This window comes from Octopus sinensis, linkage group LG7, assembly GCF_006345805.1.
Source record: "Octopus sinensis linkage group LG7, ASM634580v1, whole genome shotgun sequence".
Lineage (NCBI taxonomy): Eukaryota > Metazoa > Mollusca > Cephalopoda > Octopoda > Octopodidae > Octopus > Octopus sinensis.
The window spans coordinates 105262440-105275360 of NC_043003.1; the positions used below are offsets into that span (position 1 = coordinate 105262440).

Below are 12921 nucleotides of genomic sequence, written 5' to 3' on the forward strand. Positions count from 1 at the left end.
GTAATGATGTGGGAGAAAACATTACTTTTGCTGATGCTCACAGAAGCAAGAGTTAACTTGTGTCATCGAAGAGTAAGTCTTTAGTATGTCTTTTACAGGAAATTTTATGAGCAGTTTCTGAAAAGGGAAGAGAGAAAGTATATTCAGATGTTTGAAATGAAAGTGATAGGATATTAGTTGTCAGCCCAACATGTTTGCCTTTAGAATTGCACACCATTATCAAGTCAGTGCATTCTGATAGCTACCTATAGAATGAGAAAAACTATATAAAAAAAATAAATAAATAAAAAAAATTAGTGCTCAATAACGGAGAGTAATGAAAGACCTTGTTAGGGGTGAGAGCTTTGTTAGGTTGGAGTGATTTGGAGAAACTTGAAACTCGGCAACTCTCAAGTAATTTAACTGTATTGTTGTTAGTTTGTTTGGCTCTAAATAGTCTGTTGCTCCCTTGTTACTCTTTCTGCTGGAATTATATTATTTTGTTACAACTCTTGTTGCATTACAGTTCTATATTTAAGAGATGAGGAATTATTTACATTTGACAGATATTTGTCCTCAATCTTGTTTGTTGTTAGCACAACGTTTCGGCTTATACACCCTCCAGCTTTCATCAGGTGTCTTGGGGAAATTTCAAACCTGGGTTCTCATTCCTAAGGTATTTTTCAATGTTGTTGTTATTATTCAGGTCATTGCCTGGAATCGAACTCAGATTAGTAGCCCACGCTCTTAACCACTATGCCATATGCCTGTGGGCATATGGCATAGTGGTTAAGAGTGCAGGCTACTAACCCCAAGATTCAGAGTTTGATTCCAAGCAGTGACCTGAATAATGATAATAATAATAATAATAATAATATGAAGTAGACTGACATGTAATTTTTGAACATGTGGAAGGCACGCTAGATGCCGAAATATCGTTCAACTAATTTCACATGACAACTATGGCAATCTTCTATTTTTTATTTCTAATAATAATAATAATAATAATATAAAGTAGACTGACATGTAATTTTTGAACATGTGGAAGGCACGCTAGATGCCGAAATATCGTTCAACTAATTTCACATGACAACTATGGCAATCTTCTATTTATTTCTATAATAATAATATAATAATAATAATAAAAGTAGACTGACATGTAATTTTTGAACATGTGGAAGGCACGCTAGATGCCGAAATATCGTTCAACTAATTTCACATGACAACTATGGCAATCTTCTATTTATTTCTATAATAATAATAATAATAATAATAATATGAAGTAGACTGACATGTAATTTTTGAACATGTGGAGGCACGCTAGATGCCGAAATATCGTTCAAAACTTTTCACATGACAACTATGGCAATCTTCTATTTATTTCTATAATAATAATATAATAATAATATATGAAGTAGACTGACATGTAATTTTTGAACATGTGGAAGGCACGCTAGATGCCGAAATATCGTTCAACTAATTTCACATGACAACTATGGCAATCTTCTATTTATTTCTATAATAATAATAATAATAATATAATATGAAGTAGACTGACATGTAATTTTTGAACATGTGGAAGGCACGCTAGATGCCGAAATATCGTTCAACTAATTTCACATGACAACTATGGCAATCTTCTATTTATTTCTATAATAATTAATAATAATATAAAGTAGACTGACATGTAATTTTTGAACATGTGGAAGGCACGCTAGATGCCGAAATATCGTTCAACTAATTTCACATGACAACTATGGCAATCTTCTATTTATTTCTATAATAATAAAATAATAATAATAATATAAAGTAGACTGACATGTAATTTTTGAACATGTGGAAGGCACGCTAGATGCCGAAATATCGTTCAACTAATTTCACATGACAACTATGGCAATCTTCTATTTATTTCTATAATAATATATAATAGTAATAATATGAAGTAGACTGACATGTAATTTTTGAACATGTGGAAGGCACGCTAGATGCCGAAATATCGTTCAACTAATTTCACATGACAACTATGGCAATCTTCTATTTATTTCTATAATAATAATAATAATAATATAATATGAAGTAGACTGACATGTAATTTTTGAACATGTGGAAGGCACGCTAGATGCCGAAATATCGTTCAACTAATTTCACATGACAACTATGGCAATCTTCTATTTATTTCTATATATAATAATAATAATATAAAGTAGACTGACATGTAATTTTTGAACATGTGGAAGGCACGCTAGATGCCGAAATATCGTTCAACTAATTTCACATGACAACTATGGCAATCTTCTATTTATTTCTATAATAATAATAATAATAATATAAAGTAGACTGACATGTAATTTTTGAACATGTGGAAGGCACGCTAGATGCCGAAATATCGTTCAACTAATTTCACATGACAACTATGGCAATCTTCTATTTATTTCTATAATAATAATAATAATAATAATAATATGAAGTAGACTGACATGTAATTTTTGAACATGTGGAAGGCACGCTAGATGCCGAAATATCGTTCAACTAATTTCACATGACAACTATGGCAATCTTCTATTTATTTCTATAATAATAATAATAATAATATGAAGTAGACTGACATGTAATTTTTGAACATGTGGAAGGCACGCTAGATGCCGAAATATCGTTCAACTAATTTCACATGACAACTATGGCAATCTTCTATTTATTTCTATAATAATAATAATAATAATATAAAATATGAAGTAGACTGACATGTAATTTTTGAACATGTGGAAGGCACGCTAGATGCCGAAATATCGTTCAACTAATTTCACATGACAACTATGGCAATCTTCTATTTATTTCTATAATAATAATAATAATAATATAAAGTAGACTGACATGTAATTTTTGAACATGTGGAAGGCACGCTAGATGCCGAAATATCGTTCAACTAATTTCACATGACAACTATGGCAATCTTCTATCTATTTCTATAATAATAATAATAATAATAATAATATTGAAAAATACCTGAGGAATGAGAACCCAGGTTCGAAATTTCCCCAAGACACCTGATGAAGGCTGGAGGGGATATCAGCTGAAACGTTGTGTTAACAACAAACAAGATGAGGACAATCCTTGTTAAACCTTGTGCTGTAGCACTACTTGTAGTACCATCCTGGTACTCCTTATAAACCCACATACACTCTCATATTTTCCCTGTGCACCAATCTATATTGCTGTATTACTACTCCATGTAAACCTACCTATGCTCTTTGTAAACTGTTGCCATGCTACTCCTTTTCTTTTCAGCTATTTGGTTTATTTGATGACATTTACGATGACGACGATGAAGATTATGATGATAATGATTTTTCTGATTCAAAGTCTGACTCTATGCTACTAAGTTTACGTGTTAACTCTACTGAGTATGACTTTGAGTATGAGGTACCCTTAGACAGTAGTCACTTCTAAGCACTACCACTCTTCACTTTGTGCACTCTTAGAGATAGTTCATAATGCATCACACACACACATTTGATTAGTCTGTGGCCTTTTAGTGAAGTGCACATCAGTTTAATTTACCTTGATCTACAGTTTACTTTCATAGCAGTTCAGGTGAAGTTCTTTCTATTACAATATTTGTTTAATCTTTCTTGTGACTCCTACAATTTATCTTCCTGATGATGAGTTTAACATAGAATAGTTTATTCTACATCAGTCATCAGACTCTGGTCTGTAATCTGAAACCAGACAGAATTCACTTTTGGTTTATAGGATGGAGCAAGATGATTGATAGCCCTGGTTTAAAGTTGGATAATGTCAGACAATTCAGTTAACTGTTTCCAACAGCTAAGTGAAGTGAGGCCATTTGCATGGAGAAACAACAAATTAGTGGGTGTAATGAGCATTAAAAATGTAATGAAAACTAATTACAGGAGTGGCTGTGTGGTAAGTAGCTTGCTTACCAACCACATGGTCCTGGGTTCAGTCCCACTGCATAGCACCTTGGGCAAGTGTCTTCTATTATAGCCTCAGGCCGACCAAAGCCTTGTGAGTGGATTTGGTAGACGGAAACTGAAGGAAGCCCATCATGTGTATATATGTGTATGTGTCCCCCCCAACATCGCTTGACAACCGATGCTGGTGTGTTTTCATCCCCATAACTTAGCGGTTCGGCAAAAGAGACCGATAGAATAAGTACTAGGCTTACAAAGAATAAGTCCTGGGGTCAATGTGCTCAACTAAAGGCAGTGCTCCAGCATGGCCGCAGTCAACATGACTGAAACAAAAGAATAAAAGAATAAAAGAATACTGTGAAGAAAAGATAATAGTATCTCACTCCATTCATGTTGACAAGGAAGGGACATAACTTTGGAATTGTTTCAGTCTTATTAGGCCTCCTTAGTCACATTAAGACTTCACTGTACTTTCTGAAGAAACAATAGAATATAGATGTACAATATATTGTTCATGAGAATATTACATTAAAATCTCCTTCATGGACATTTTTCACAATAAAAACTATGATTAGCCAAAAGAAACTGTCTTATTTCTGTTGCTAGCAATTTGGACTAACTTACAAAATTAAGAATAATTAAAATGGTAACTGAAACTTTTAAAGTAATTACAAATTTGATTAGTTTTAAGATACTGAAATATAAACTTTATTGGAATACATTTGGATGTGTGAAAATGTCCTTGAATTATTTCACTTGATACTTCCAAAGTTGTATTCAGTTGTCCTTGATATTTATAGCAGAAGATGATATATAATACGGTGATATGATATAACATCATACTGTATGTTATTTTGTAGTATAATATGATGCTGAATTTTATTTGTCTTTCTGTAATTATTTCACATCTGGATGTCATCTTAACATGAAATACATTATCTGTACTACCTTGAGTTTCTGAGGGAAAAATTTAACATTTAATTAATCTTCATTTTAATTGTTTGATTTTAGCTTTTCTTTTATACTCTTCAGTATAAACCTATTCCTTTTTTACAAATGCGTGTTTAATCATTTGGGGGGAAACTAACACTATTATTAAGTAACGTTCATAGCTACTTCAACATGACCGTTCCATTCAAATGGACTTAATTACGATTATTTAACCCCAAGAGGACATCTCCTCTAGCTGGTTAACAATGCACAGCTGCATCCGATACATTGCAAGCAATACATCAGATGCAGCTGTGCATCCTTAACCAGCCAGATGAGATGTCCTCTTGGGGTTAAATAATCGCAGTAAAGTCTTTTTGGATGGAACAGCCATGTTGAAGTGACTACAAATACTCGCTGGTACAACTACTGCGATCATCGCTTAGAGAGATTTTAGAACTAGCTTTTCAGCTTGTAATACTATTACTAACAGCAATCTGTGTATCATACCTAATGCAGATACATCGTATAAAGCCTAATTAATTGCAACCTATGCTGGTGCCACATAAAAAGTACCTCTGCTGGTGTCACAATAAAAAAAATGTATCCATGCTGGTACCATATAAAATGCACCCAGTACACTCTGCAAAGTGGTCGGCATTAGGAAGGGCTTCCAACCATAGAAACCATACCAAAACAGACAATTGGGGTCTAATGCAGCTCTCCAGCTTGTCAGTTCCTGTCAAACCATCCAACCCATACCAGCATGGAAAATAGACATTAAATGATGACCACATGTATATCAACAGAGGACCAAAATTGTCCAGCAGCTGCAGTGAATATGCTAGATGTGCATCGCTTCCTTCTTTGGTTTTGCCATTTGCAAGTTTCCAGTGGCAACAAGACAAAATCTGTCCTGACTGATATAGGAAAACAAACTATGATTAATGTTGCTAGCTCTGATGAAGTAACTCTAAAATTGAAGACATCTTAACCATCACCATCTTTTCATTTATTTATTTTCTTTGTTTTAAAGAAGAACACCATCTGAGCATGATCGTTGCCAGAGCAGCCAACTGACTTCCATGCCGGTGGCACGTAAAAAGCACCATTCGAGCGTGATCGTTATCAGCATTGCCTTACTGGCACATGTGCTGGTGGCATGTGAAAAGAAACATTCGAGTGAGGCCATTGCCACTGGACTGGCTCCTGTGCAGGCGACACGTAAAAAAACACCATTTGAGCATGGCCATTGCCAGTACTGCCTGACTGGCTCTCATGCCGGTGGTACGTAAAAGCACCCACTACACTCTCTGAGTGGTTGGCATTAGGAATGGCATCCAGCTGTAGAAACTCTGCCAGATCAAGATTGGAGCCTGGTGCAGCCATCCAGTTCTCCAGTCCACAGTCAAATTGTCCAACCCATGCTAGCATGGAAAGCAGACGATGATGATGATTGTTAAATGGATTTTATAAGAAGTTTTACTGCTTTTGCTAACAAGTTAAGCAACTTCATATATCATTGACGGCAACTCTTTGACATATGCCAGCCATGACCTACAAGATTTTAGGTCAAACTTGCATTATCGTATTGTAAAACCTGTTTGTAAAACTGTAAATTATTTATCAAGATAACTTGGCAGTTTGATTCATAGATTATAAAAATTAAATTCATTTTAACTGGTTTAGTAGCTCTTAATGTAGTCTCCGTAGTTTGTTTTCTTTCTGAAACATTCACAGCATGCTTATTGTTCCACCATTTGCAAACATTTATTGTTATTATTACATAAATTCCTTTATTTTTGTTATCATTTTCTATTGTAATGATATGCATATCATTATAGTGTATACACAAATGTAGAATGGTGCTGGTTTTAGGATTTTGTCTCAGAGGAACTTCTTTTTTGAAACTTTAGATGTAAAAACACAGCATACTCTAAATAATTTTAGAGGGCCATTAGGCACTGGTGTTTCGGCTTCATTTTGATAGGCACTCCTGAGGAACAGAAGTCCCTAGCCAGATCCAAATGACTGGGGATGTCTGTCACTGAAGAGGTGAAATCAAGCTGAAGCACCAGTGTCTGGTGGTCCTCTAACATTATTCAGAGTACGCTAGGTTTTTAATACATGAAGTTTCTCTTAAGAGAAGTTTCTCTGAGACAGAATCCTACAGCTAGAGCCATTCTACATTTATGTATACATTATAAATGATTTACACACATTGTTATTTTAAGCTAATGCTATAACTAGTGTGTATATTGATTTCCTTTATTTTTATCATACATAAATTATATATGTTTATCCTAAGTTATTTTTGCTTTATTTTTTCCTAAATAGTTATTTACTGATTGATTGGAGAAATTCATTTTATTTAAATGTCAAAATCAGATTTGTTTGTCAATGATATCCAACAATTCCAATTATTTTGCCAAATATTTCTTTCAGCTAGATATCAAGTTTGTATTGTTGTAATTATAACTTTGTAAATGTCAGTTGTGTATTTGGATTTGTCTTTCCCAAATGAGATATTGACTGATAAAGTTGCAAGATATTCTACAAAGCTAATAATTCACTCCATTCTTAGTATATGTTATCCTTCAGGTAATTTTTGGTCAATCACATGAAGAACCACACAGAGTAAGAAACTTGAAGTTTATTACTTATTCCATCACTACTCAAAGAAATGAACCAGTTTTGTAATTTTTGAGTTATAAATGGTAGAAAACAAAAACAAATGAGAAACTTGGAATTGCAACAGAGGAAAACTTTGCTTTTGATTACCTTCATACCAGGTTTATACCTGGAATTATTGGGCCACTTGGATATGTAACTGACTGCCTCATTACCAGTCTTGAGAAATTAAGGTTCTCAAAACCAGGCAGAAGAAAGCTAATTAGATTACAGACACAAGTCACCAGTGGAACTATCAAAATATATAAGGCTTTCTAAAAGTTTAGAATATAAATACATATACATATCTTGACATGCAACTATACATAAGAGTATACATATATAAAATGAAACCTACAGATTTGAATATGCACTGACCCGAAACACTTATACACACACACACATACGCAAGTACTCTGTTGTGGAAATTCCAATGACGAAGCCTTGAATTTAGGTTAGAAACCAGCTTTTTTTTTCTTTTTTTTTATCTTGCAGTTGGTAAGAAATAGAAATAAAACTAAAGAACACAACGCATGCGCACGTGTGTTGTGATTTCAGTGTATCTTGTCGATCTGATACATTTGCAACAAGACAGCTGCTTTAAATTAGTCATGTGCTCTGTTGTATGTTTTTGTCTGTGTTCTCTACAACAATTTGGAAAATATAAACAAACATAGAAGGGATACGTAGTGTTTGATGTATAGAGCTTATCTAATAATAATAATAATAATGATATATTGTAAAATCAGTTTTCTTTGTTTCTTTGTACAGGCAGAACAATCTCCACAACCAACTCTCCCCAAATATGGCATGGATGACAGTGTAATCGTACCTAATTTAGATGGTGTTGTCCGACGTCGAAATATTCGCAAATCCAACACAGTTGCCTACAGAGCTGACCGACCAAGCAAGTGGAAACGAGCTTCTATAAACGGACATATTTACAATTATGATGTGAGATTCAGTTTCCTTTCATAGAAATTTTATTTTATGCACAAGGTAAAGAAATCAAAATATCAGCACTTAGTCAATGAAGCCCTTATCAAGGGCTGGCATGTGAGCCCCATTGAAGTTGGCTGTTGCGGCTCTCCATCTATGTCAGTGCACTATTTCCTGCAGAAGATAGTTCTGCAACTCAGACAACTGGAGAAAATCCTCAAAGAAATAAGTGCAGCAGATGTAACTAGCTCAAGAGACTGCGAGTAGAACCCATCCGTGGGTAAAGACTAGCTCAGTCCTTGTCGCCCTGCTCAGGTGGCGCATACAGGCCAAGGGGCAAAACACTTGTGGCTCTGAGGTACCTACTGATGATATGGAAGGGCTTCCAGCTTTGCAATGGATTTAGAAGAGCTTGCAAAACCTCTGAGCAACTTGTGCAGTTTCTGTGTGGGGCAAAGCATCACCTAAATTCCTTTCAGTACCAACCTGCCTGAGACTGCCCCTGGGTCTTTGATGCAAACTTCATTGTTTAAAATGCATCAACTTAAAATATTCATCAAAATTCCATGTTCATTTATGTTCCAAACATCAGCTTAATAATGACATAAATGACTCATTAAACTTTTCCTTATTTTCAAAACTAATTGAAATCAAGGTGATGGATTTCTATAGAAATATGGTAGCAAAAGGGTTAAATTCCTTTCTTGTGTATATTTTCTTTCTCCCCTATTTCTTCACCTTCTGATGTAATTCAAAAGAAATATTGTTGACAACATCATTATGCTTTTATTTTTTTCTTTATTTTATCCAATCATTGGACTCCAGCCATGCTGGAGCATCAGGTTTTAGGGGAATAAATTGACCCCAGTACTTACTTTTTAAGCCTGGTGCTTATTCTATTGGTCTTTTTTGCCAAACCACTAAGTTACGGGGACATAAACAATAAAAAAGAAACCTGAGTTGACAAATGATGTGGGGTGACAGACACACAGATGGTCTTCCATACAGTTTCCCTCTGTCACTCACAAGGCATTAATAGAAGACACTTGCCCTCAGTGCTGTACAGTGGGACTGAACCTGAAACCACATGGTAACAAAGCAAGCTTCTTAACCACGTAGCCACGTCCGCACTTCATTATTTCTTCACTTCTTTACATTTGTGCCAGTGTTGTAAAATGGTAGAAGGCGGCAAATCAATTCTGCAATGCAGGTTTAATTCCTGGTTTGAGGAATCCTGTACATCATTGATTTCTGTTGAAAGTCAATAACTTGGAGAGTGTTGTGTGGACTTAGAGCAATCTGACTTACAGCTCTACGCAGGGAGGTAAAGTCTTTAGTCTTGATGTAATGACCCATTAAGAGACATGTGGTGTTGACAGTAGAGCAAGCAAGCTGCATTGCACTGTTTACTTGCATTCCTTCACATTCTGAGTTCAAATCCCAGCTAGGTTAACAGTACTTTACATTCCTCAGGAGTCGATAAAATCAAATCCAAACAATTAGTGGGGTTGGTGTCATCAATTATACCATTACTTTGATTCTTTTGTCTATATTGGAAAGCATGCAGTGCTCCTGCATGGCCACAGCTTCTGGCTGAAACCAATAATAGTATAAACGATAATAGTATTTGTACCCCAGCATCACTTTGATGACACGTGCTGCTCTTCTCACTCAATAATAATAAAGACTAATGTGTATGTATATTTGATTAATAAATAAACAGTAAATATACCCCCACCACCACCACAGTACTAGCTGTTCTTGATATGAATCCTTTGTTATAATTCATAGCATTTAAAAAAAAAATTATTATTTGATCTACACTTATTGGTGTGTGTGTGTCGGGATAGCAACCTCATCATAAATATTCTGTTATCTATTGCTGATTGCTAGAGTTATGAATTACTAGTAAGGGGGAAGAAAGAATGCCTTTCCTTGGCCTCAAGTCAGTTCTCCTTTACATTGTTATTGATCTTGTGTGATTTCTGTTAAGTTAGTAGAAACTGTGTCATGATTATGTGTCTTCTTTTTTTCTCTTTCTACCAGACTCGTGTTTTCACTCCAGTGATTGGCAGCTGTACTAGTGTTACAGTGAACAGCACAATGACTGTACCACTGGTTATAAAAACATTGCTTGAGAAATTCAAGGTTAGTATCATCACCACCACCACAACCTCTCTCTCTCTCTCTCTCTCTCTCTCTCTCTCTCTCTCTCTCTCTCTCTCTCTCTCTCTCTCTCTCTCCCTCCCTCCCATACTAACTTGGACAACTGATTAAAATCAAACAATTTTTCAAACTACTAGAAATAGTAGCCAAATCTTCCTCAAATCAAAATCTACTCATTTAAAGGAGGACATTTAGTGCAATATTAAGGGTGCAATATTAAATAGTTATTGACGAATAGCAGCATTTGGTGTGCTGAAAATAAGAGTCATAATGACCAAACTCATATTGGTATTAGTTCTCATACATTTTTGTTATCCTGGAACATTTGCCTTTACATATATGTGTATACAGCAGAAGCAGATCCATCAAGCCAAGCAAAATGGCACCTGTGTCAGTGGTATGTAAAAGCACCCATTACACTCTTGGAGTGGTTGGCGTTAGGAAGGGCATCCAGCCATAGAAAATCATACCAAATCAGACTGGAGTCTGGTGCAACCTCCCAGCTTGCCAGCCTAGTCAAACTGTCCAACCCATGCCAGCATGGACCAAGGACGTTAAATGATGATGATAACAGCAGTTGATTAAATAGAACAGGATTCAAGAGATATCAGATGGACTAAGTACAAGTTTTCACAACATAACATGTTGAATAGTAATATGAAGACCATTTGTTATTGAAACAATGTATGTAGAAGGAAAGGGAATGCCTTGTCAACATGCTGACTGACATAGCTTCAAGCAGCATCTCAGTTTGTTGAAAGATAACATAGAAAAGGATGAGTGACCATCCCACAGAGTTGAGCAGCAAAGTTCCATTTTGACTTCTGGAGGGTTCTGCTTGGGGTTGAAATTGCTAGGTTTTTATAACTTTAAGTCAATCTTCTAGAACTCTCAACAGAATTATTTGATAGGAAAATTCACACACTTCTTTTGAACTTCATGTAAGCATTTATGCTTTATTTATAAATATATTTACTTTGAGGTTCTGAACTAGAATTCTTAGTGAGATGGTTTTCAAAGTTTGGTAGAACCCATCCTGCAGACTCATTGGCCAGTGTGGTTCTATATACAACTGTCTGGAAAAGGAGGCAGGGTTATCAAAGACTTGCTTAATCAGGGATGCTTGGGGTGGGGGTGAAACAACAGCAATTTGGTTTAAAAGGGTTTGTTATAAGTTAGGGGACAGTAATGATGACAACAGCCTGATAGACTTTGATCCAGGTAGATGGATTCAGTACACGGTTCTGCCAGACATTGCTTCTGCAATTGTCCAAAGAAGGTGTTAGCTTTGGCAATGTGGTTGTCAACATTAAGGCGGCGAGCTGGCAGAATCACAAACTTTAAGTGAATTTGTAGCCCAGCTTTTGGATTAGTTGCTACAAGTTCTGATATTTATTCCTTATTTGTAGGTTAACTGAAGTATGCCAAATAAAAGGTCCTGCTCAGACACAGATTCAACAAAATATCTTCAGTGAATTTACATTCTGAAAGCACTGGTAGACCAATGCTAGACCAACATCCATTTTCCCCTCCACATCTTCAATAAATTGGGTTTCTATTCAGCCTCAGAGAATAAACTGGGTCTGATCTGTAATTCATGAAGGCTCTCTATTTTGTTTTCAAATGAAACCTGTCAAACTAAACCTGTTTAAATGCCTGAACATCTTAGCAGATGAGGTGATTGGTGGAAAGAGAGAGAGAAAGAGAGTGGGTGAGAAAGACAAGACAAGCTTGACTAATTACTTTTAGAAACAAGCTAACACTTTTGATTTTTTTTTTTTTAAACCGTGAATAACTAGAATGGCAAGCACAATATTAATTTATTGATATAGTGTTTGCCAATCTAGTCATTGACTAGTTAGTCAACACAAACCTGAATCTTCTAACAGACTCCATCACTTTTTGTTTTTAAATTTAATTCCCGTTTTCCAATGTTTGTATTTACATTCAGTAGACACAGGCAGCCATCGGCTGATGCTTGTCTTTTAGCTGTATCTTGCTGAACCTTCATTTGTCAAAGTGACAAGAGATCACCACAAGTAGAAGTGTATATATATACCATAAATCCTCGAGTATAGTCCGCCCTTGAGTATAATACGCAGGGGGTTGTATTTCTGAAAAACCTAAACCTTGTGTATAATATGCACCCCTTCTCTAACTTAAGTTGTGCATTATTAAGCCAGCAGCACCTAGTCGAACAAACACTTCCGAGCATGTGTAATACAATAATGGTGATGTTCTTAACTGTTATATGGGAATGTAAATATGTTTGCAAATTGTTTTTGTTACATGTTATTCTGTGATC

The 12921-nt window shown here is 35.4% G+C and overlaps 1 protein-coding gene across 5 annotated transcripts in view; it reads left to right on the plus strand.

Moving 5' to 3' along the window:
- LOC115213791 overlaps window positions 1–12921 on the plus strand; it is a 182545-nt gene that overhangs the window by 159787 nt on the left and 9837 nt on the right. For 4 of the 5 annotated variants that reach the window (XM_036505052.1, XM_036505054.1, XM_036505051.1 and 1 more), the window contains 3 exons: window positions 3265–3399; window positions 8283–8465; window positions 10497–10598. In XM_036505052.1, coding sequence (XP_036360945.1) covers window positions 3265–3399; window positions 8283–8465; window positions 10497–10598 — 420 coding nt within the window. The remainder of the gene's footprint in view (window positions 1–3264; window positions 3400–8282; window positions 8466–10496; window positions 10599–12921) is intronic. The other variant, XM_036505055.1, reaches the window with a different exon arrangement.